Below are 26,329 nucleotides of genomic sequence, written 5' to 3' on the forward strand. Positions count from 1 at the left end.
CCTCCACAACTGTTTGACAGTATAATGGGCTAAATAGTGTACGTGTTTTAGTCAGCGTGTGCAAGGAGCAAAACAAATAGAGCAACCTTTTACTTGTGCAGCATTAATGCTGCACAAGGTGTGGCTCTTGTACCTTGCAACACCTGAGGGGGGGGTTAAAGGTAACCTTTGAAATTGGTTCAACTAGGCTTCGGCCTACACTCTGCTCCTCTACTCCTCCTGCTGACCCTGGGCTCAAACACCGCTAGTTTTTGCCCGGAAATGCTAGCTGCACAGAGAAAAACACCAGCCAATGTGTTAGTGGGGTTCAGCACCGCCAGCTGTTCCCCTGCTGTGTAGTCGGCAACGTGTCCAGCACAAGCCACGCTGGCACAACCGACCAAAAGCTGCCACCAGTGCAGGCTTCGGCCTACACTTTGCTCCTCTCCTCCTCCTGCTGACCCTGGGCTCAAACAACGCCAGTTTCTGCCCGGACATGCTAGCTGCACAGAGAAAAACACCAGCCAATGTGTTAGTGGGGTTCAGCACCGCCTGCTGTTCCCCCGCTGTGTAGCCGGCATCGTGTCCAGCACAAGCCACGCTGGCACAACCGACCAAAAGCTGCCACCAGTGCAGGCTTCGGCCTACACTTTGCTCCTCTCCTCCTCCTCCTGCTGACCCTGGGCTCTAACACCGCTAGTTTTTGCCCGGACATGCAATCTGCACAGAGAAAAACACCAGTCAATGTGTCAGTGGGGTTCAGCAACGCCAGCTGTTCCCCTGCTGTGTAGCTTGCAACGTGACCTGCAAACGCCACGCAGGCACATGAACTGAAATTGAAGGGAGCCTGCCCCCCACCCACAGGTGTTTCTATGTATATCAGCCACCTTGTACAGCAGTACTGCTGCATTTGTACGAGGTGGCTGACTTTTTCTCCTTGCCCACGTGGAACTCAACACGTACAAAATGTGTCTCATTAGAGACCATTACAATGTCCCTGAGGTGTGACTTTCCTTTGTAATGACACGCAGCACCACCCTTGTTAGCGCTGCCCGTCTTTTGACATCATTGGTTAGCTGGCTGCGCCTGTGCATCTCCCCTGCTCGAAACAACGGCCCTCGGTGTCTTATTTTTTTGGACAGCGAGGGTGTGATTGATGGGCATGTGCAGTGCATATGTTTGCCTGTGTTCACTCATCTCCTTCCGCCTTCTTCAGACTGGGTGTCCTCATGGCCGCGGCAGGCGATAAGGGATCAGATGAGGCCGCCCAGTCTGAAGCAGGTGTAAGGACATGTGTGAGCGGCAAACATATTTAGTGCACCAGGGCACGAATCCCAGCACCGCAGTGTGATTTTTTAAAAACACACTGTGGGTCTGGGATTCATGTCCATCGCTAACCGCAACGGCCGACATGAAATGAGGTCAGAAGACAGGAAGCGCTCACAGCGCATGGCCAAGGGATCACAATAGCGCAGACTCCTGTACAGCAAATAACAACGCTCAGGAATCTGCGCCCAGTACCTAGGTGCAAATTTTGACACCTGTGCTGCGTCTCGTTAAAAAGACAAGTCACGCCTCCACAACTGTTTGACAGTATAATGGGCTAAATAGTGTACGTGTTTAATTCAGCGTGTGCAAGGAGCAAAATTAAATAGAGCAACCTTTGACTTGTGCATCATTAATGCTGTTCAAGGTGTGGCTCTTGTACCTTGCAACACCTGAGGGGGGGGTTAAAGGTAACCTTTGAAATTGGTTCAACTAGGCTTCGGCCTACACTCTGCTCCTCTACTCCTCCTGCTGACCCTGGGCTCAAACACCGCTAGTTTTTGCCCGGAAATGCTAGCTGCACAGAGAAAAACACCAGCCAATGTGTTAGTGGGGTTCAGCACCGCCAGCTGTTCCCCTGCTGTGTAGTCGGCAACGTGTCCAGCACAAGCCACGCTGGCACAACAGAACAAAAGCTGCCACCAGTGCAGGCTTCGGCCTACACTTTGCTCCTCTCCTCCTCCTGCTGACCCTGGGCTCAAACAACGCCAGTTTCTGCCCGGACATGCTAGCTGCACAGAGAAAAACACCAGCCAATGTGTTAGTGTGGTTCAGCACCGCCAGCTGTTCCCCCGCTGTGTAGCCGGCATCGTGTCCAGCACAAGCCACGCTGGCACAACCGACCAAAAGCTGCCACCAGTGCAGGCTTCGGCCTACACTTTGCTCCTCTCCTCCTCCTCCTGCTGACCCTGGGCTCTAACACCGCTAGTTTTTGCCCGGACATGCAATCTGCACAGAGAAAAACACCAGTCAATGTGTCAGTGGGGTTCAGCAACGCCAGCTGTTCCCCTGCTGTGTAGCTTGCAACGTGACCTGCAAACGCCACGCAGGCACATGAACTGAAATTGAAGGGAGCCTGCCCCCCACCCCCCCAGGTGTTTCTATGTATAACAGCCACCTTGTACAGCAGTACTGCTGCATTTGGACAAGGTGGCTGACTTTTTCTCCTTGCACACGTGGAACTCAACAAGTACAAAATGTGTCTCATTACAGACCATTACAATGTCCCTGAGGTGTGACTTTCCTTTTTAATGACACGCAGCACCCCCATTGTTAGCGCTGCCCGTCTCCTGACATCATTGGTTGGCTGGCTGTGCCTGTGCGTCCCCCCTGCCCGACACAACGCCCCCCGTTGTCTCATATATTTTGACTGCGAGGGTGTGATTGATGGGCACGAGCAGTGCATATGTTCCCCTGTTTTCACTCCCCTCCTTCCGCCTTCTTCTGACTGTGCGGCCTCATGGCCGCGGCATGCGATAAGGGATCAGCTGAGGCCGCCCAGTCTGAAGCAGGTGTAAGGACATGTGTGAGCGGCGAACATATTTACTGCACAAGGCCACGAATCCCAGCACCGCAGTGTGACTTTAGGAAAAGCCACTGTGGGTCTGGGATTTATGGCCATCGTTAACCGCACCGGCCAACATGAAATGAGGTCATGAGACGGCCTGCACTAACAGGGTATTGCCAAGGGATAACACAAGAGCGCAGTTTCCTGTACTGCAAATAACAACGGTAAGGAATCTGCGCACAGCACCTAGGTGTAAATTTGTACACCTGTGCTGCGTCTCCTTAAAAAGACTAGTAGTCACGCCTCCACTACTGTTTGACAGTATAATGGGCTAAATAGTGTACGTGTTTAATTCAGCGTGTGCAAGGAGCAAAATTAAATAGAGCAACCTTTGACTTGTGCATCATTAATGCTGTTCAAGGTGTGGCTCTTGTACCTTGCAACACCTGAGGGGGGGGTTAAAGGTAACCTTTGAAATTGGTTCAACTAGGCTTCGGCCTACACTCTGCTCCTCTACTCCTCCTGCTGACCCTGGGCTCAAACACCGCTAGTTTTTGCCCGGAAATGCTAGCTGCACAGAGAAAAACACCAGCCAATGTGTTAGTGGGGTTCAGCACCGCCAGCTGTTCCCCTGCTGTGTAGTCGGCAACGTGTCCAGCACAAGCCACGCTGGCACAACAGAACAAAAGCTGCCACCAGTGCAGGCTTCGGCCTACATTTTGCTCCTCTCCTCCTCCTGCTGACCCTGGGCTCAAACAACGCCAGTTTCTGCCCGGACATGCTAGCTGCACAGAGAAAAACACCAGCCAATGTGTTAGTGTGGTTCAGCACCGCCAGCTGTTCCCCCGCTGTGTAGCCGGCATCGTGTCCAGCACAAGCCACGCTGGCACAACCGACCAAAAGCTGCCACCAGTGCAGGCTTCGGCCTACACTTTGCTCCTCTCCTCCTCCTCCTGCTGACCCTGGGCTCTAACACCGCTAGTTTTTGCCCGGACATGCAATCTGCACAGAGAAAAACACCAGTCAATGTGTCAGTGGGGTTCAGCAACGCCAGCTGTTCCCCTGCTGTGTAGCTTGCAACGTGACCTGCAAACGCCACGCAGGCACATGAACTGAAATTGAAGGGAGCCTGCCCACCACCCCCCCAGGTGTTTCTATGTATAACAGCCACCTTGTACAGCAGTACTGCTGCATTTGTACAAGGTGGCTGACTTTTTCTCCTTGCACACGTGGAACTCAACAAGTACAAAATGTGTCTCATTACAGACCATTACAATGTCCCTGAGGTGTGACTTTCCTTTTTAATGACACGCAGCACCCCCATTGTTAGCGCTGCCCGTCTCCTGACATCATTGGTTGGCTGGCTGTGCCTGTGCGTCCCCCCTGCCCGACACAACGCCCCCCGTTGTCTCATATATTTTGACTGCGAGGGTGTGATTGATGGGCACGAGCAGTGCATATGTTCCCCTGTTTTCACTCCCCTCCTTCCGCCTTCTTCTGACTGTGCGGCCTCATGGCCGCGGCATGCGATAAGGGATCAGCTGAGGCCGCCCAGTCTGAAGCAGGTGTAAGGACATGTGTGAGCGGCGAACATATTTACTGCACAAGGCCACGAATCCCAGCACCGCAGTGTGACTTTAGGAAAAGCCACTGTGGGTCTGGGATTTATGGCCATCGTTAACCGCACCGGCCAACATGAAATGAGGTCATGAGACGGCCTGCACTAACAGGGTATTGCCAAGGGATAACACAAGAGCGCAGTTTCCTGTACTGGAAATAACAACGGTAAGGAATCTGCGCACAGCACCTAGGTGTAAATTTGTACACCTGTGCTGCGTCTCCTTAAAAAGACTAGTAGTCACGCCTCCACTACTGTTTGACAGTATAATGGGCTAAATAGTGTACGTGTTTAATTCAGCGTGTGCAAGGAGCAAAATTAAATAGAGCAACCTTTGACTTGTGCATCAATAATGCTGTTCAAGGTGTGGCTCTTGTACCTTGCAACACCTGAGGGGGGGGTTAAAGGTAACCTTTGAAATTGGTTCAACTAGGCTTTGGCCAACACTCTGCTCCTCTACTCCTCCTGCTGACCCTGGGCTCAAACACCGCTAGTTTTTGCCCGGAAATGCTAGCTGCACAGAGAAAAACACCAGCCAATGTGTTAGTGGGGTTCAGCACCGCCAGCTGTTCCCCTGCTGTGTAGTCGGCAACGTGTCCAGCACAAGCCACGCTGGCACAACAGAACAAAAGCTGCCACCAGTGCAGGCTTCGGCCTACACTTTGCTCCTCTCCTCCTCCTGCTGACCCTGGGCTCAAACAACGCCAGTTTCTGCCCGGACATGCTAGCTGCACAGAGAAAAACACCAGCCAATGTGTTAGTGTGGTTCAGCACCGCCAGCTGTTCCCCCGCTGTGTAGCCGGCATCGTGTCCAGCACAAGCCACGCTGGCACAACCGACCAAAAGCTGCCACCAGTGCAGGCTTCGGCCTACACTTTGCTCCTCTCCTCCTCCTCCTGCTGACCCTGGGCTCTAACACCGCTAGTTTTTGCCCGGACATGCAATCTGCACAGAGAAAAACACCAGTCAATGTGTCAGTGGGGTTCAGCAACGCCAGCTGTTCCCCTGCTGTGTAGCTTGCAACGTGACCTGCAAACGCCACGCAGGCACATGAACTGAAATTGAAGGGAGCCTGCCCCCCACCCCCCCAGGTGTTTCTATGTATAACAGCCACCTTGTACAGCAGTACTGCTGCATTTGTACAAGGTGGCTGACTTTTTCTCCTTGCACACGTGGAACTCAACAAGTACAAAATGTGTCTCATTACAGACCATTACAATGTCCCTGAGGTGTGACTTTCCTTTTTAATGACACGCAGCACCCCCATTGTTAGCGCTGCCCGTCTCCTGACATCATTGGTTAGCTGGCTGTGCCTGTGCGTCCCCCCTGCCCGACACAACGCCCCCCGTTGTCTCATATATTTTGACTGCGAGGGTGTGATTGATGGGCACGAGCAGTGCATATGTTCCCCTGTTTTCACTCCCCTCCTTCCGCCTTCTTCTGACTGTGCGGCCTCATGGCCGCGGCATGCGATAAGGGATCAGCTGAGGCCGCCCAGTCTGAAGCAGGTGTAAGGACATGTGTGAGCGGCGAACATATTTACTGCACAAGGCCACGAATCCCAGCACCGCAGTGTGACTTTAGGAAAAGCCACTGTGGGTCTGGGATTTATGGCCATCGTTAACCGCACCGGCCAACATGAAATGAGGTCATGAGACGGCCTGCACTAACAGGGTATTGCCAAGGGATAACACAAGAGCGCAGTTTCCTGTACTGGAAATAACAACGGTAAGGAATCTGCGCACAGCACCTAGGTGTAAATTTGTACACCTGTGCTGCGTCTCCTTAAAAAGACTAGTAGTCACGCCTCCACTACTGTTTGACAGTATAATGGGCTAAATAGTGTACGTGTTTAATTCAGCGTGTGCAAGGAGCAAAATTAAATAGAGCAACCTTTGACTTGTGCATCAATAATGCTGTTCAAGGTGTGGCTCTTGTACCTTGCAACACCTGAGGGGGGGGTTAAAGGTAACCTTTGAAATTGGTTCAACTAGGCTTTGGCCAACACTCTGCTCCTCTACTCCTCCTGCTGACCCTGGGCTCAAACACCGCTAGTTTTTGCCCGGAAATGCTAGCTGCACAGAGAAAAACACCAGCCAATGTGTTAGTGGGGTTCAGCACCGCCAGCTGTTCCCCTGCTGTGTAGTCGGCAACGTGTCCAGCACAAGCCACGCTGGCACAACAGAACAAAAGCTGCCACCAGTGCAGGCTTCGGCCTACACTTTGCTCCTCTCCTCCTCCTGCTGACCCTGGGCTCAAACAACGCCAGTTTCTGCCCGGACATGCTAGCTGCACAGAGAAAAACACCAGCCAATGTGTTAGTGGGGTTCAGCACCGCCAGCTGTTCCCCTGCTGTGCAGCTTGCAACGTGACCTGCAAACGCCACGCAGGCACATGAACTGAAATTGAAGGGAGCCTGCCCCCCACCCACAGGTGTTTCTATGTATATCAGCCACCTTGTACAGCAGTACTGCTGCATTTGTACGAGGTGGCTGACTTTTTCTCCTTGCCCACGTGGAACTCAACACGTAAAAAATGTGTCTCATTAGAGACCATTACAATGTCCCTGAGGTGTGACTTTCCTTTGTAATGACACGCAGCACCCCCATTGTTAGCGCTGCCCGTCTCCTGACATCATTGGTTGGCTGGCTGTGCCTGTGCGTCCCCCCTGCCCGACACAACGCCCCCCGTTGTCTCATATATTTTGACTGCGAGGGTGTGATTGATGGGCACGAGCAGTGCATATGTTCCCCTGTTTTCACTCCCCTCCTTCCGCCTTCTTCTGACTGTGCGGCCTCATGGCCGCGGCATGCGATAAGGGATCAGCTGAGGCCGCCCAGTCTGAAGCAGGTGTAAGGACATGTGTGAGCGGCGAACATATTTACTGCACAAGGCCACGAATCCCAGCACCGCAGTGTGACTTTAGGAAAAGCCACTGTGGGTCTGGGATTTATGGCCATCGTTAACCGCACCGGCCAACATGAAATGAGGTCATGAGACGGCCTGCACTAACAGGGTATTGCCAAGGGATAACACAAGAGCGCAGACTCCTGTACAGCAAATAACAACGCTCAGGAATCTGCGCCCAGTACCTAGGTGCAAATTTTGACACCTGTGCTGCGTCTCGTTAAAAAGACAAGTCACGCCTCCACAACTGTTTGACAGTATAATGGGCTAAATAGTGTACGTGTTTAATTCAGCGTGTGCAAGGAGCAAAATTAAATAGAGCAACCTTTGACTTGTGCATCATTAATGCTGTTCAAGGTGTGGCTCTTGTACCTTGCAACACCTGAGGGGGGGGTTAAAGGTAACCTTTGAAATTGGTTCAACTAGGCTTCGGCCTACACTCTGCTCCTCTACTCCTCCTGCTGACCCTGGGCTCAAACACCGCTAGTTTTTGCCCGGAAATGCTAGCTGCACAGAGAAAAACACCAGCCAATGTGTTAGTGGGGTTCAGCACCGCCAGCTGTTCCCCTGCTGTGTAGTCGGCAACGTGTCCAGCACAAGCCACGCTGGCACAACAGAACAAAAGCTGCCACCAGTGCAGGCTTCGGCCTACACTTTGCTCCTCTCCTCCTCCTGCTGACCCTGGGCTCAAACAACGCCAGTTTCTGCCCGGACATGCTAGCTGCACAGAGAAAAACACCAGCCAATGTGTTAGTGTGGTTCAGCACCGCCAGCTGTTCCCCCGCTGTGTAGCCGGCATCGTGTCCAGCACAAGCCACGCTGGCACAACCGACCAAAAGCTGCCACCAGTGCAGGCTTCGGCCTACACTTTGCTCCTCTCCTCCTCCTCCTGCTGACCCTGGGCTCTAACACCGCTAGTTTTTGCCCGGACATGCAATCTGCACAGAGAAAAACACCAGTCAATGTGTCAGTGGGGTTCAGCAACGCCAGCTGTTCCCCTGCTGTGTAGCTTGCAACGTGACCTGCAAACGCCACGCAGGCACATGAACTGAAATTGAAGGGAGCCTGGCCACCACCCCCAGGTGTTTCTATGTATAACAGCCACCTTGTACAGCAGTACTGCTGCATTTGTACAAGGTGGCTGACGTTTTCTCCTTGCCCACGTGGAACTCAACACGTACAAAATGTGTCTCTTTGAGACCATTCCACTGTCCCTGAGGTGTGACTTTCCTTTCTAATGATACGCAGCACCCCCCTTGGTAGCGCTTCCCGTCTTCTGACATCATTGGTTGGCTACTTGCGCCTGTTCGTCCGCCCTGCCTGAATAAAATGCTCCTCGTTGTCTTAATTATTTTGACTGCGAGGGTGTGATTGATGGGCACGAGCAGTGCATATCTTCGCCTGTCTTAACTCATCTCCTTCCGCCTTCTTCAGACTGTGCAGCCTCATGGCCGCGGCATGCGAGAAGGGATCAGCAGAGGCCGCCCAGTCTGAAGCAGGTGTAAGGACGTGTGTGAGCGGCCAAAATATTTACTGCTCAAGGCCACGAATCCCAGCACCGCAGTGTGACTTTAGGAAAAGCCACTGTGGGTCTGGGATTTATGGCCATCGTTAACCGCACCGGCCAACATGAAATGAGGTCATAAGATGGGCAGCGCTAACAGGGCATTGCCAAGGGATAACACAAGAGCGCAGACTCCTGTACAGCAAATAACAACGCTCAGGAAGCTGCGCCAAGCACCAAGGCGTTATTTTGGACACCTGTGCTGCGTCTCATCAAAAAACCAAGTCACGCATCCACTACAGTTTTACTGTAGAATGGGGTAAATTGTGTATGTCTTTCATTCAGCGTGTGCAAGTAGACAAATTAATAGAGCAACCTTTCACTTGTGCAGCATTAATACTGCACAAGGTGTGTCTCTTGTACTTTGTAACACCTGAGGGGGGGGTTAAAGGTTTCCTTTGAAATTGGTTCAACTAGGCTTCGGCCTACACTCTGCTCCTCTCCTCCTCCTCCTGCTTCAACACGGGCTCTAACATCGCAAGTTTTTGCCCGCAAGTGCTAGCTGCACAGATAAAAACACACGCCATTGTGTTAGTGGGGTTCAGCAACGCCAGCTGTTCCCCCAGTGTGTAGCCGGCAAAGTGTCCTGCAAACGCAACGCAGACACAAAGCTGCCTCCAGTGCAGGCTTCGGCCTACACTCATCTCCCCCTGCTTACCCTTTGCTCCAACACCGCTAGTTGGGGCTCTAGGAAGACAATCTTTAATAGGCAAGGCAACGCATCCGGGTTCCAGCACCGCCAGCTGGTTCTCGGCAGTGTTCTTGTCACAGGTACTCCCTCGTGCCAAGCCTGGTTTCAGCACCGTCAGCTGTTTCCGGGTTGTGTCAACTTCACTGAGACGCCTATGCTTGCCCCGTCGTGGGGCGGTCGAGTTAGCCAACTCCAGGGTGCCTCCAGTTTAGGAGCTTCCTATGTGGGCTGCGTGAACTGGTAGTCAAGGCTGGTTCTGTAGTGCCAGTAGGCCCAGCTCCCCCTGTAGGACTGTTGGGGTTCGGTAACTGCGGCTGCCTCGCGGCCTAGCTGTTCTCTCCTCTCCTGTGGGCCTTGGGGTCCACCACCTGGTTCCAGCACCGTCAGCTGGTTCCGGGCCGAGCCTTTGGCTAAGGTGCCTCCTCCTGGGTATCCGAGTTCCGCCAACGCCAGGCGGTCCTTGGTAGTGCTTTTAAGCGCGGGCACCTACAGCTTAGTAACCGGGTTCCAGCACCGTCAGCTGGTCCTCGGTCGTGCCATTGGCTCTTGCACACTGGGGCAACGCATCCGGGTTCCAGCACCGCCAGCTGGTTCTCGGCAGTGTTCTTGTCACAGGTACTCCCTCGTGCCAAGCCTGGTTTCAGCACCGTCAGCTGTTTCCGGGTTGTGTCAACTTCACTGAGACGCCTATGCTTGCCCCGTCGTGGGGCGGTCGAGTTAGCCAACTCCAGGGTGCCTCCAGTTTAGGAGCTTCCTATGTGGGCTGCGTGAACTGGTAGTCAAGGCTGGTTCTGTAGTGCCAGTAGGCCCAGCTCCCCCTGTAGGACTGTTGGGGTTCGGTAACTGCGGCTGCCTCGCGGCCTAGCTGTTCTCTCCTCTCCTGTGGGCCTTCGGGTCCACCACCTGGTTCCAGCACCGTCAGCTGGTTCCGGGCCGAGCCTTTGGCTTAGGTGCCTCCTCCTGGGTATCCGAGTTCCGCCAACGCCAGGCGGTCCTTGGTAGTGCTTTTAAGCGCGGGCACCTACAGCTTAGTAACCGGGTTCCAGCACCGTCAGCTGGTCCTCGGTCGTGCCATTGGCTCTTGCACACTGGGGCAACGCATCCGGGTTCCAGCACCGCCAGCTGGTTCTCGGCAGTGTTCTTGTCACAGGTACTCCCTCGTGCCAAGCCTGGTTTCAGCACCGTCAGCTGTTTCCGGGTTGTGTCAACTTCACTGAGACGCCTATGCTTGCCCCGTCGTGGGGCGGTCGAGTTAGCCAACTCCAGGGTGCCTCCAGTTTAGGAGCTTCCTATGTGGGCTGCGTGAACTGGTAGTCAAGGCTGGTTCTGTAGTGCCAGTAGGCCCAGCTCCCCCTGTAGGACTGTTGGGGTTCGGTAACTGCGGCTGCCTCGCGGCCTAGCTGTTCTCTCCTCTCCTGTGGGCCTTCGGGTCCACCACCTGGTTCCAGCACCGTCAGCTGGTTCCGGGCCGAGCCTTTGGCTAAGGTGCCTCCTCCTGGGTATCCGAGTTCCGCCAACGCCAGGCGGTCCTTGGTAGTGCTTTTAAGCGCGGGCACCTACAGCTTAGTAACCGGGTTCCAGCACCGTCAGCTGGTCCTCGGTCGTGCCATTGGCTCTTGCACACTGGGGCAACGCATCCGGGTTCCAGCACCGCCAGCTGGTTCTCGGCAGTGTTCTTGTCACAGGTACTCCCTCGTGCCAAGCCTGGTTTCAGCACCGTCAGCTGTTTCCGGGTTGTGTCAACTTCACTGAGACGCCTATGCTTGCCCCGTCGTGGGGCGGTCGAGTTAGCCAACTCCAGGGTGCCTCCAGTTTAGGAGCTTCCTATGTGGGCTGCGTGAACTGGTAGTCAAGGCTGGTTCTGTAGTGCCAGTAGGCCCAGCTCCCCCTGTAGGACTGTTGGGGTTCGGTAACTGCGGCTGCCTCGCGGCCTAGCTGTTCTCTCCTCTCCTGTGGGCCTTCGGGTCCACCACCTGGTTCCAGCACCGTCAGCTGGTTCCGGGCCGAGCCTTTGGCTAAGGTGCCTCCTCCTGGGTATCCGAGTTCCGCCAACGCCAGGCGGTCCTTGGTAGTGCTTTTAAGCGCGGGCACCTACAGCTTAGTAACCGGGTTCCAGCACCGTCAGCTGGTCCTCGGTCGTGCCATTGGCTCTTGCACACTGGGGCAACGCATCCGGGTTCCAGCACCGCCAGCTGGTTCTCGGCAGTGTTCTTGTCACAGGTACTCCCTCGTGCCAAGCCTGGTTTCAGCACCGTCAGCTGTTTCCGGGTTGTGTCAACTTCACTGAGACGCCTATGCTTGCCCCGTCGTGGGGCGGTCGAGTTAGCCAACTCCAGGGTGCCTCCAGTTTAGGAGCTTCCTATGTGGGCTGCGTGAACTGGTAGTCAAGGCTGGTTCTGTAGTGCCAGTAGGCCCAGCTCCCCCTGTAGGACTGTTGGGGTTCGGTAACTGCGGCTGCCTCGCGGCCTAGCTGTTCTCTCCTCTCCTGTGGGCCTTGGGGTCCACCACCTGGTTCCAGCACCGTCAGCTGGTTCCGGGCCGAGCCTTTGGCTTAGGTGCCTCCTCCTGGGTATCCGAGTTCCGCCAACGCCAGGCGGTCCTTGGTAGTGCTTTTAAGCGCGGGCACCTACAGCTTAGTAACCGGGTTCCAGCACCGTCAGCTGGTCCTCGGTCGTGCCATTGGCTCTTGCACACTGGGGCAACGCATCCGGGTTCCAGCACCGCCAGCTGGTTCTCGGCAGTGTTCTTGTCACAGGTACTCCCTCGTGCCAAGCCTGGTTTCAGCACCGTCAGCTGTTTCCGGGTTGTGTCAACTTCACTGAGACGCCTATGCTTGCCCCGTCGTGGGGCGGTCGAGTTAGCCAACTCCAGGGTGCCTCCAGTTTAGGAGCTTCCTATGTGGGCTGCGTGAACTGGTAGTCAAGGCTGGTTCTGTAGTGCCAGTAGGCCCAGCTCCCCCTGTAGGACTGTTGGGGTTCGGTAACTGCGGCTGCCTCGCGGCCTAGCTGTTCTCTCCTCTCCTGTGGGCCTTCGGGTCCACCACCTGGTTCCAGCACCGTCAGCTGGTTCTCGGCAGTGTCTTTTGCTCTTGTACCTTCTGCTCCCCATCCTGGTTCCAGTACCGTCAGCTGGTTCCGGGCAGAGCCTTTGGCTTAGGTGCCTCCTTCTGGGTATCCAAGTTCCACCAATGTCAGGTGGTCCTTGGTAGTGCTTTCAGGCACGGGTACCTCCTGCTTAGTAACCGGGTTCCAGTAACGTCAGCTGGTCCTTGGTAGTTCCATTGGCTCTTGGACATTCGGCTACCCATCCGGGTTCCAGTACCGTCAGCTGGTTCTCGGCAGTGTCTTTTGCTCTTGTACCTTCTGCTCCCCATCCTGGTTCCAGTAACGTCATCTGGTTCCGGGCAGAGCCTTTGGCTTAGGTGCCTCCTTCTGGGTATCCGAGTTCCGCCAACGTCAGGCGGTCCTTGGTAGTGCTTTTTAGCACGGGTACCTCCTGCTTAGTAACCGGGTTCCAGTAACGTCAGCTGGTCCTCGGTAGTTCCATAGGCTCTTGAACCTTCAGGTAGCCATCCGAGTTCCAGTTCCATCAGCTGGTTCTTGGCATTTTCTCAGCCTTCTTGTACCTTCTGCTACATTTCCAAGTTGAAGACCCTAACGTCGACAACCCGGAAGACCACCCCGATGACGACGACCCGGAAGACCACCCCGATGACGACGACGACGACGACGGCGGAGACGACGACGGCTGAGACGACGACGGCGGAGATGACGACACTGGAGACGAAGACCCTGGAGACGACAACATGGAAGACCGAGAAGCAGAAGAACAAGAGGCTGCAGAACAAAGAGCAGAAGAACATTAAGCATAAGACTTAATATCAGAGCAAAAGATATTATCTAAATTATATGCAGAAGAAGACTAAGCAGTGTATGGGGGTGAGTCCGTTCCTCCTCGTGGTGCCCCTGGATAAAGCCTGATGCTGCAGGCCAAACTGAACGCGGACAAATGTAACTTTTGTGACTGGCAGAACGGAAGGTGTAATCTTCCAACTTTTATAGATAACAACTACGGGAATGCCTGTCACAAATGAGAATATGATGAAGAAGTAGAATAGGAAGAATAATAACAGTGGAATAAAAAGAATATGTAGAATAGGAAGAATAATAATAGTTGAAGAAAATGAATATGAAGAATGTAATAAAAAAAAAAATAGGTAGAAGATGAAGAAGAAGATGAATAAGGTGAAGAAGTTGATGTCAAGGATGCTGATGATGATGAAGATGAAAGTGTGGGAAAAGAAAAAAAAAAAAAAGAAAAAAAAGAAGGGGAAGGGCGTGGAATAGTGAAACATCAATATCTGACAAAATAAAAAAAATTTACATACTCAATATCTTTTTCAATCCGAACTTCTTTAAAAAAAAAAAAAAAACATGCTATTCTATTTGATTGGACTAATCCTCATTGCCTTTAATGTCTCCGCCACCTCCCCCATACATCCTACATTATTCTTAGTTGTTTTCCTTCAGGTAGAATGAACCTACAAGGAAAGAAAGGGTTTATTTTAATTCCGATATTTTGGTCCCATTGACTTGCATTGGGATCGGGTATCGGTATCGGCGATATCCGATATTTTTTGAATATCGGCCGATCCAAACCGATACCGATACTTTCCGATATCGGAAGGTATCGCTCAACACTACTAAACATTGATGGTAAAAATGTAATTATTTTTTCTTCACTGTCCAATGGTATATAATTCTGTGCACACCTGTGGTGTCAATATGATCACTGCACCCCCAGATTTATTAATCAACAGGTGTAGTTTGTAGAAAGGGATCATTTATGAAAGGTTCTGCCTGCCAAGTAAAATGAAATTTATTTTCCTCAGTGACCTTTGGCTTTTAGTCACGGTGTGGCTTCAGTTACTGCTCAGTGAGCAGCAGCTGTATCCATGCTCAGGCATTGACTGAAAGCCAGGTCATCATCAGTGCATCAGTGGTGAGCTGGCTGTCAGTCGGTGCTGGAGGCGTGGTTACAGACACTGCTCACTGAGTACTGAGTGGTCAATTAATTAATTTTCTCGTGTTAGCCAAGCTTCCAGTAAAAGGGTGCAATGATTGAGAATGCCATTAACCTGCAGATTAACCCCATATCTGCAGATTAATAGCATTTGGGGACATAATAGGTTCCATTTAAAACAGGTATTAACAGTAAGGGCTTTTGGAATTAAAATTATTAATTGGGAAACCCTTTAAGGCGCAGAACTATTTTCTTTTGTGCTTAATCAGAAAATCAGGTGTGTATAGTTCTCTAATGTCTACACTTTAGCAGCAGCCATACATTTCTACGCATGAATGAACAACTATGGACTACCACTAACTAAACACAAATAATAACTCAGAATCTTTAGGCTATGTGCCCACGTTGTGTTTTTTAGGCGTTTTTGCCATGATTTTCCGCAATTGATGTGCCCATGCTGCGTTTTTTTCCGCGGTGGAAACGCATTGCGGACAAAAAAGGCAGCATGTTCATTATTTTTGCGGAATCACGGCAATTCCGCACCCATAGACATGCATTGGAAATCCGCTTGTAATCCGCTTGAAAAATGCAAGGAAAATGCGGTGAATACACGGTAAAAACGGGTATAAACCACGTCTAAATCCACATGTGTTTTTCCTGCCAAGGGTATGCAGAATTGAAGCAGAATATTCTGCTTCTCTTCTGCAACGTGGGCACATAGCCTTAATGGTGGTCTGCATTCATGTGTTCACTAAGAGCATGGCTTGCCTACACTCTCTCACCTGCTTCTATGCACTTGTCATAACTTTACCAATTCAAACTGTACCTTTATTACATAATCACATATGTACATCAGTCCATATAATACTAAACTATATGTACGTCTAAGATTCATTGACAAGAAGTATAAGTACATAGATGCTTGCTTCTAATAATAATCACTGTATTCATGTATTTTATCTTTATAGTCAAGAAAAGAGGACTTGATTTCAATCTGTCCTTCAATAAAGGCTATGGTATTTACAAGATATCCCAGGAAAATCATAACTCTGAAGAAAACTCTGTTTCCTACCATAATTTAATAAATTATGAATGTGAAAACTCCAGTGACCCTCGTTGTGACAGGATCCTCAATTCGGCCACACTGGATTTCAGCACTATCAGTGTGCAGGACAGCTCCATGCTGAAGGATGCCGGAAAAATTCGAAGTCTTAACACAGAGTTAAAAGCAGATCCAGCGAAAGATAAGGCCATTGGACGGCTCCTATCTGAAAAAATTGGAGTCTTTAAAAGGGAGGACATGAGAAATTTTGAAAATTCTGCATTTTATGAAGGTCAGGACAGGAGACTGTCACATGAGGAAAGTCGTAAGCCAGAACTCACAGACTGGGAATGGTGTAGAAGCAAGTCTGAACGGACACCACGACAGGTAACGCTACTCTTGTAATGAGAGCAGAAAATGTATTGATTGTCATACATTTCTAGTCAATATCACTTTTTGTAACGTACCGAAACCTTCTTGTGAAAAACTAGTTTTAGATATTGATGAAATACGTTTATAAAGAATATAATGAATGTGTTATTTTTTAATAGTTAATAGGGTTCATTAACCCCTTCACGACATCCACCTTACAGCGCTGCGGAAACTGAGATATCCCTGCATGTCACCCCAAGGGCTGTACTGCCTGCGTCACCATTCTGACCTGTCAATCACAGTGATTTGGCAATAAACTAAAAAAAATCAATGTGACATTCTGTGATTGGACCAATCATAGCAGTCAAAATGGATGGGGTGATAGCGATGTCACCTCTGATAATTAACCCTTTTGATGGTGATTGGCTGAACAATAGTTACTGACTAGTGATGAGCGAATATACTCGTTACTCGAGATTTCACGAGCACGCTCGGGGGTCCTCCGAGTATTTTTTAGTGCTCGGAGATTTAGTTTTCTTCACCTCAGCTGAATGATTTACATCTCTTAGCCAGCTTGATTACATGTGGGGATTCCCTAGCAACCAGGCAACCCTCACAATTACTTATGCTGGCTAACAGATGTAAATCATTCAGCTGCGGCGATAAAAAACTAAATCTCAGAGCACTAAAAAATACTCGGAGGACACCCGAGCATGCTCGGGAAATCTCGAGTAAGGCGCATATTCGCTCATCACTATTACTGACCAAGTGTCTGATTTAAAATAATGGTTACCCCTCTGCCTGGCATCTTTTCCTCAGATCTGGTGTGTAGAGTAGTTGTATATCCCTGTATACTTGTCAGATAAAGATACTGCATTGATGGCCAGTATAATCCTGCTGCGTCTCCTGCGATCTGCTTCTGTGCTGTGCTGTCTGTGACTGATCTGTGATCATAGCAGCAGCAGTAGCAGTTCCCAATGCTAGCGCATTAGAAGAGCGTACATCGCAATGTTAGTGACGTCCATTTATCTTTTGCACAGTGTTATATTATCATAAATTGACAGTGGTCAGAATTGAAAAAAATGGCTTAGACATGAAGGTGAAAGCACACTTCGGGGTGAAGGGTTAAAAGAGTCTAATTTCTAAGGTTGGGATGGAGTTGGATTCATTTTTATGATGCAGGTCCCTTTTGTCAATGCTATAACCCAGATATCAAATTATATATTAATTTTAGGGATCAGTATAGTGTATTCTGCCATCTATTCTATGATTTGCTATGAATAAAGATATAGTAAATACATTGAATGTTAACCCCTTAGCGACCGCCGATACGCCTTTTAACGGCGGCCGCTAAGGGTACTTAAACCACAGCGCCGTTAATTAACGGCGCTGTGGAAAAAGTCCATAGCGCCCCCCAGAGGCCGATTTTCTCTGGGGTCTCGGCTGCCGGGGGTAGCCGAGACCCCAGAGAACATGATTCGGGGGTTTTTTAACCCACCCCGCATTTGCGATCGCCGGTAATTAACCGTTTACCGGCGATCGCAAAAAAAAAAAAAAAAAAGCGATCTCTTTTTAATTTCTCTGTCCTCCGATGTGATCGCACATCGGAGGACAGAGAAAAGGGGTCCCAGGTGGCCCCCCAATACTCACCTAGCTCCCCCGATGCTCCTCGTATCTCCCGGTGGGCGCCGCCATCTTCAAAATGGCGGGCGCATACGCAGTGCGCCCGCCGGCCGGCACCGGGAAGATCTTTGGGGTCTCGGCTGCCGGGGGTAGCCGAGACCCCAAAGAGCATGATCGGGGTCGGTATTACCGACCCCTGTTTTGCGATCGCCGGTAATTAACTGTTTACCGGCGACCGCAAAAAAAAAAAAAAAAGTAAAGTGTAATTCTCTGTCCTCTGATGTGATCGCACATCAGAGGACAGAGAAATAGGGGGATTCGGGGACCCTAGCATACTCACCTAGGTCCCTGGATCCTCTTGCTGCTCCTCCTGGCCGCCGGCAGAAGAACATGGCGGACGCATGCCCAGTGCGCCCGCCATCTGTCTCCATCTGCCGGCCGGCAGGAGAACAGCAGTTAGGGTTAGGGGTAGGGTTAGGGTTAGGGGTAGGGTTAGGGTTAGGGGTAGGGGTAGGGTTAGGGGTAGGGTTAGGGTTAGGGGTAGGGTTAGGGGTAGGGGTAGGGTTAGGGGTAGGGTTAGGGGTAGGGTTAGGGGTAGGGTTAGGGGTAGGGTTAGGGCTAGGGTTGGGGCTAAATTTAGGGTTAGGGTTGGGGCTAAATTTAGGGTTAGGGTTGGGGCTAAATTTAGGGTTAGGCTTCTTTCACACTTACGTCGGTACGGGGCCGTCGCAATGCGTCGGCCCGACATACCGACGCACGTTGTGAAAATTGTGCACAACGTGGGCAGCAGCTGTAGGTTTTCAACGCATCCGCTGCCCAATCTATGTCCAGGGGAGGAGGGGGTGGAGTTACGGCCACGCATGCGCGGTCAGAAATGGTGGATGCGACGTACAAAAAAACGTTTCATTAAACTTTTTTTGTGCCGACGCTCCGCCAAAACACAACTGATCCAGTGCACGACGGACACGACGTGTGGCCATCCGTCACGATCCGTCGGCAATACAAGTCTATGGGCAAAAAACGCATCCTGCGGGCACATTTGCAGGATCCATTTCTTGTCCAAAACGACGGATTGCGACGGAATGCCAGACGACGCAAGTGTGAAAGTAGCCTTAGGGCTAGGGTTAGGGTTGGGGCTAAAGTTAGGGCTAGGGTTGGGGCTAAAGTTAGGGTTAGAGCTGGGATTAGGGTTAGGGTTTGGATTAGGTTTGGTATTAGGGTTAGGGTTGGCATTAAGGTTACGCTTGGGATTAGGGTTAGGTTTGGGATTAGGGTTAATGTTAGGGTTGTGATTAGGGGTGTATTGGGATTAGGGTTAGGTTTGAGGCTAGGGTTGAGATTAGGATTAGGGGTGTGTTGGATTTAGGGTTTTGATTAGGGTTATGGTTAGGGTTGACATTAGGGTTGTTTTGGGGTAAGGGTTGTGATTATGGTTAGGGTTAGTGATTAGGATTATGGATCAGGTTGGGATTAGGGTTAGGGGTGTGTTGGGGTTAGGGTTGGAGCTAGAATTGGGGGGTTTCCACTGTTTAGGTACATCAGGGGGTCTCCAAACACGACAGCCAATTTTGCGCTCAAAAAGTTAAATGGTGCTCCCTCCCTTCTGAGCTCTGCCGTGCGCCCAAACAGTGGGTTACCCCCACATATGGGGCATCAGCGTACTCGGGATAAATTGGACAACAACTTCAGCGGTCCAATTTCTCTTGTTACCCTTGTGAAAATAAAAACTTTGGGGCTACAAAATCTTTTTTGTGAAAAAAAAAAATATTTTTTATTTTCACGACTCTGCATTCTAAACTTCTGTGAAGCACTTGGGCATTCAAAGTTCTCACCACACATCTATATAAGTTCCTTGGGGGGTCTAGTTTCCAAAATGGGGTCACTTGTGGGGGGTTACTACAGTTTAGGTATATCAGGGGCTCTGCAATCGCAACATAATGCCCACAGACCATTCTATCAAAGTCTGCATTCCAAAAAGGCGCTCCTTCCCTTCAGAGCTCTGCCGTGCGCCCAAACAGTGGTTTACCCCCACATATGGCGCATCAGCGTACTCGGGATAAATTGGACAACAACTATTGCAGTCCAATTTCTCCTGTTACCCTTGTGAAAATAAAAACTTGGGTGCTACAATATCTTTTTTGTGGAAAAAAAAATATTTTTTATTTTCACGACTCTGTATTCTAAACGTCTGTGAAGCACTTGGGCATTCAAAGTTCTCACCACACATCTAGATAAGTTCCTTGGGGGGTCTAGTTTCCAAAATGGGGTCACTTGTGGGGGGTTACTACAGTTTAGGTACATCAGGGGCTCTGCAATCGCAACATAATGCCCACAGACCATTCTATCAAAGTCTGCATTCCAAAAAGGCGCTCCTTCCCTTCCGAGCTCTGCCGTGCGCCCAAACAGTGGTTTACCCCCACATATGGCTCATCAGCGTACTCGGGATAAATTGGACAACAACTATCGCAGTCCAATTTCTCCTGTTACCCTTGTGAAAATAAAAACTTGGGTGCTACAATATCTTTTTTGTGGAAAAAAAATATTTTTTATTTTCACGACTCTGCATTCTAAACTTCTGTGAAGCACTTGGGCATTCAAAGTTCTCACCACACATCTAGATAAGTTCCTTGGGCGGTCTAGTTTCCAAAATGGGGTCACTTGTGGAGGATTTCTACTGGTTAGGTACATCAAGGGCTCTGCAAACGCAACATAATACCCGCAGACCATTCTATCAAAGTCTGCATTCCAAAACGGCGCTCCTTCCTTCCGAGCTCTGCCGTGCGCCCAAACAGTGGTTTTTTGTGGAAAAAAAAAATATTTTTTATTTTCACGGCTCTGCATTATAAACTTCTGTGAAGCACTTGGGCATTCAAGGTTCTCACCACACATCTAGATAAGTTCCTTGGGGGTCTAGTTTCCAAAATGGGGTCACTTTTGGGGGATTTCTACTGTTTAGGCACATCAGGGGCTCTCCAAACGCGACATGGCGTCCGATCTCAATTCCAGCCAATTCTACATTGAAAAAGTAAAACGGCACTCTTTCTCTTCCAAGCTCTGCGGTGCACCCAAACAGTGGTTTACCCCCACATATTGGGTATCGACGTACTCAGGAGAAATCGAACAACAACTTTAATGGTCTAATTTCTCCTGTTACCCTTGTGAAAATAAAAAATTTTGGCAAAAAAAACATTTTTGTAGAAAAAATGCAAATTTTTTTTTTCACGGCTCTACGTTATAAACTTCTGTGATGCACATGCCGGTTCAAAGTGCTCGCCACACATCTAGATAAGTTCCTTAAGGGGTCTAGTTTCCAAAATGGGGTCACTTGTGGGGGATTTCTACTGTTTAGGCACATCAGGGGCTCTCCAAACGCGACATGGCGTCCAATCTCAATTCCAGCCAATTCTACATTGAAAAAGTAAAACGGCACTCCTTCTCTTCCAAGCTCTGCGGTGCGCCCTAACAGTGGTTTACCCCCACATATTGGGTATCAGCGTACTCAGGAGAAATTGCACAACAACTTTTGTGGTCTAATTTCTCCTGTTACCCGTGTGAAAATAAAAATGTGTGGGCAAAAAGATCATTTTTGTAGAAAAAATGCGATTTTTTTTTTTCACGGCTCTACGTTATAAACTTCTGTGAAGCACATGGGGGTTCAAAGTGCTCACCACACATCTAGATAAGTTCCTTAAGGGGTCTAGTTTCCAAAATGGTGTCACTTGTGGGGGGTTTCCACTGTTTAGGCACACCAGGGGCTCTCCAAACGCGACACGGCGTCCAATCTCAATTCCAGCCAATTCTACATTGAAAAAGTAAAACGGCGCTCCTTCACTTCTAAGTTCTGCGGTGCGCCCTAACAGTGGTTTACCCCCACATATGGGGTATTGGCGTATTCAGGAGAAATTGTATAACAAAATTCATGGTTACAGTTCTGTTTTTACACTTGTAAAAATAAAAAAAATGGTTCTGAATTAAGATGTTTGCAAAAAAAAGTTAAATGTTCATTTTTTCCTTCCACATTGTTTCAGTTCCTGTGAAGCACGTAAAGGGTTAATAAACTTCTTGAATGTGGTTTTGAGAACCTTGAGGGGTGTAGTTTTTAGAATGGTGTCACACTTCATTATTTTCTATCATATAGACCCCTTAAAATGACTTCAAATGTGATGTGGTCCCTAAAAAAAAATGGTGTTGTAAAAATGAGAAATTGCTGGTCAACTTTTAACCCTTATAACTCCCTAACAAAAAAAAATTTTGATTCCAAAATTGTGCTGATGTAAAGTAGACATGTGGGAAATGTTATTTATTAACTATTTTTCGTGACATATCTCTCTGATTTAAGGGCATAAGAATACAAAGTTTGAAAATTGCAAAATTTTAAAAATTTTCGCCATATTTCCATTTTTTTCATAAATAATCGCAAGTAATATCGAAGAAATGTTACCACTAACATGAAGTACAATATGTCACGAAAAAACAATCTCAGAATTAGCGGGATCCGTTGAAGCATTCCAGAGTTATAACCTCATAAAGTGACAGTGGTCAGAATTGCAAAAATTGGCTCGGTCATTAAGTACCAAATTGGCTCTGTCACTAAGGGGTTAAGATGCGCCCAATCTCTCTTAGCATGATGTTTGTTTTCCTACACCGTTTTGCATTTGTAATGTATTAAGAAGAACTTGACTTGTTGATCATGAAATAAACTGTTGTAGACAGTTTCATGGTGTAAATTAGGATTTGTAAAGGTTCCATTCACAGCCTTTGTGATCATCACTTTTTGCAGTTGCTTTTTTTTTGCTTATGTCTGACAGGATTATGGTTTTGAACACCAGCCAAATCTATGAAGCATATGAGATTTTTAATAGCAAAGAACTGACTGCCCACCCATAGTTTGTCTGGTCAGGCCAGGCATACAGGCTGTGACATTTTAATTATTTTTTTGACATTTGGAAGATTTTGTAAGCTTCAGTGAGCATCCTTCTCAAACCAGTTTTTAAACCAGAGTTAAATAAACTCATGTCATGAGACAATTTTGAAAATGTATAGCTATTATTTGCCAAAGTTTTTTTCTTGGCTGCAACGTGCTGCTGATCTGTACGTGCTGCTGATCTGTGAGGTCAGGGTCCCAAGACCCCTACTCATCTCTCAAACCGCTGATTTGAAGTGCGCCGCTCCTACTTGGACACACACATCACAGTATACAGGCTCAGTAGTAAGTCTATGGTCCATACACCACTCTTGTAGCATGTAGTATGGATCTATAGTGTATTGTATACCAACAGAAGAAGCAAGTAGTTGTGAAGTCTAAGGCTATGTGCGTACGTAAAGTATTTGATTGAAGAAATTTCTGCAAGGTTTCTGCATATCTTGACAGGAAAAACACTGCAGAAAAAAACATGCATTTTTGCTGCCTTTTTGTATGTGTTTTTGCATGCGTTTTGTTCAGCAATGAAAGCTTTTTTTCAGCTAAATAAAGATATTTAAAAAAAGTTTTGTGATATAATTTTTTGGTTCAACACCACCTTTTTCATGCTGATGCAGTGGCATCAGGGTAATGGGATTAGGGCTTGGTGTCTGCAGCTGTCATTGACTCCTACTGTAGCTCTAGGCTTAGTAATGAAAAGGTGTCAGCCTGACACCCTCATTACTAAGTCGATAAATAAACACAAACACACACAAACACACATTGTCACCAGCCTTTGTAGGGGCGTTAACAGAACGAACTTACATAGGCTGTAACCCAGCAGCAACTGTTAATTTTAAAGAAAAAAATGAAAAAAAAAATTGTGTGGGCTTCCGTGTAATTTTAATAACTAGAAGAGGTAAAGCCGATGGATGAGGGCCGATCTTAATATTCTTGGAAGGAGCTAATAGCCATAAAAGTTGACAGGCTATTAATAGCAGCTCACAGCTGTTTGTTTAGCCTTTACTGGCTAGTTTACAGGGGTAACCAAGAAAAAAATTAACATAGAGTCCCCCTGCAAAATCTAACCAGCAAAGGCTAGGCAGACAACTGCGGGCTGATAATAATAGCCTAGGAAGGGGTCATGGATATTGGCCCCTCCCAAACTATTCTAAACAGCAAGAGCACAAGAAGAGGATTCAGAGATCCTCCAAAAATTAGAAAAAACAGCAAAATGAGGCAGAGGTGCTTACCTGCCTAGGCCTCTAAACAAATGCACTAACAGGATGCAGTGGACCCATGTGGTTAAGATGGAGACTACACAGGTGCAGCATAATCGATGAGGCAGCCTCTCTCAACCTACCAAACTAATGGTGGGGGTGGCTGCTTGGCACATTGCTGCACATAAAAGACTTGTATGTGGCGCTGTTCACACAATGGAGATGCACAGCATCCAGGCAAGCCTAGTAGTGACACCCTTCTATTAGATCAGGCGGGCCTGCCCAGCACTATCCAAATGCACCCCATGTGAACAGACACCACAGTGTGGTCTCCATCTTAACCACATGGGTCCACTGCATCCTGTTAGTGCATTTGTTTAGAGGCCTAGGCAGGTAAGCACCTCTGCCTCGTTTTGCTGTTTTTCCCCTCCCAAACTAAAAACATCAATTCTCAGCCACCATAGAAAAGGCAGATCTATAAGATGTGCCAAATATGGTGCTTAGCCTCGCTCTTTCAACTTGCCCTCTTGTGGTGGCAAGTGGGGTTCATATTTGTGGGGTTGATGTCGTCTTTGTATTGTCAGGTGATCTCAAGCCCCAGGCTTAGTAATGGAAAGACATCTATCCATTAGTAACCCCACAGTGATATTGTATAAAAACAGACACCCAGAATAAAGTCCTTTAATTGAAATAGTGCCACAGACTCCTTTAATAAATCTTAATTAAACCATATCACTTAAGCCAACGTCTACTGCAACAAAAATAATATAATAAACCACAATATTCCTAACCTGTTCACAGAGAAGATAATCCATAATGTCCCACGATGATCCTGATCAAAGGCAACAAAACCCTTAACTAAAATTTAAGTAAAAATTAACTTTTATCATTAACTCCTAAAGGAAACACACATTAAAACTCGCACAAAGTCAGTGTCGCAGGTCCTGGTTCGGCACCTCCCATCTTCTTGCGATGCCACCCTCCTGCTTGCTTCATGGCTCCCCGGCATTACGCTCCTGCGCAGGCATACTTATCTTCCCGGTTGAGAGCAGGGCAAAGTACTGCAACGCACTGGTGCTGGGCCTCTGACCTTTCCCGGCGCCTGCGCACTGCAGTACTTTGCTCTGCCCTCAACAGGGCAGATAAGTATGCCCTGTACCACCCTGCAGGTGAGTATAATAAAACTTATTTTTCTTCTCTTGCAGGTTGGATCGGGAGCTTAGCTACAGCATTATAGAATGCTGCAGATAAGCCCTGAAAAGCGGTGGCCGTAATTCGTATCAGCCAAACCTGGTGACAGGTTCCCTTTAAGGAAATTTACTGATCATGTGCACAACACTTCAGGATTGTCATTGAATTAGCTTGCATAATAGATTTGTAGCTTGTAGATTTCTGAGCATAAGAAATGCTGCAAAAACGCACTGTGTCCACATAGCCTAAAGGAAATTATACATTGTTTTTTAAATACTTTAAAAATGTAAATCTAAAAATACTGATATGCATTTGTATTCAGCCCACTGAGTCAATAGTTTGTAGGATCATCTTTCAATACCACTCTTTGCAAACTATCTCTAGCTCAGCCAGATTGGATGGAGAGAATCTGAAAAGCAATTTTCAAGTCTTGCCACAGATTCTCAATATTTTTTAGGTCAGCACTGTAACTGGGTGATTCAAACACATGGTTTGATCTCAACTATTACATTGTAGCTCTGGCAGTATGCTTAGGGTCGTTGTCCTGCTGGATGGTAAACTTATGCTCTAGTATCAAGACTTTTGCTGCCTCTAATAGATTTTCCTCCACGATTGCTGTGTACGTAGCTACATCCATCTCCCCATCAACTCTGACCAGCTTCCCTGTCCATGCTAGAGAAAAGCATCCCAAATGCTGCCACCACCATGTTTGATGATGGGGATGGGTTTTTCAGGGTGATTTACAGTGTAAGCTTTCTGCCACAAGTAGTGCTATGCATTTTGCTCAAAAAGTTCTACTTTGGTCTCATCTGAGCACCTTCTTCACACATGCTCTCCGATATGGCATGTGGAAGAAGCTGCTCTAGTCAGATGATACCAAAGAAGATCTTTTGGGGCTAAATGTAAAGTGCTATGTAAAGAGGAAAATTAACACTGCACATCACCCTGAAAACACTACAGCACAGGGAATTGAGGATGGTCAGATAAAGCACAGACTCTGATAGCGGCGTATGCTATTTGCCTAGGTAACTGGCCGCTCTGAAACTTTCTAGAGTATTGAGAGGATTTTTTAATAATATGAAAACCCTTTTCATACTAATATTTTTGTATCCATTCTTAATAAAAAAAAAAAGATCAATGAATGTTTTAGACAATATTTGAACAAAGCCTAGAGGTGTGTATACACTTTAGATAACTCTCAACACTCATTTAGTTAACAGCTATCTCCCCACCAGTACTTGTGTACACCCACTCAGCTAACCCAAGAGGGAAATGCTGGACAACTCTGATGGCAGCTTAACTCCTAGGAGAGTGAAAGCTTGATCCTTCTCTTCCTCAACATTATTTGTTGGGGATAGGACAGGAGG

General features: G+C 48.5%; 1 protein-coding gene across 1 annotated transcript in view; it reads left to right on the forward strand.

Moving 5' to 3' along the window:
• Positions 1–26,329, forward strand: part of GPR149 (G protein-coupled receptor 149) — a 194,665-nt gene that overhangs the window by 81,724 nt on the left and 86,612 nt on the right. Inside the window, exon 3 of the mRNA XM_069727463.1 lies at positions 15,583–16,043. Coding sequence (XP_069583564.1) covers positions 15,583–16,043 — 461 coding nt within the window. The remainder of the gene's footprint in view (positions 1–15,582; positions 16,044–26,329) is intronic.

Source organism: Ranitomeya imitator, chromosome 5 (genome assembly GCF_032444005.1).
Source record: "Ranitomeya imitator isolate aRanImi1 chromosome 5, aRanImi1.pri, whole genome shotgun sequence".
NCBI lineage: Eukaryota > Metazoa > Chordata > Amphibia > Anura > Dendrobatidae > Ranitomeya > Ranitomeya imitator.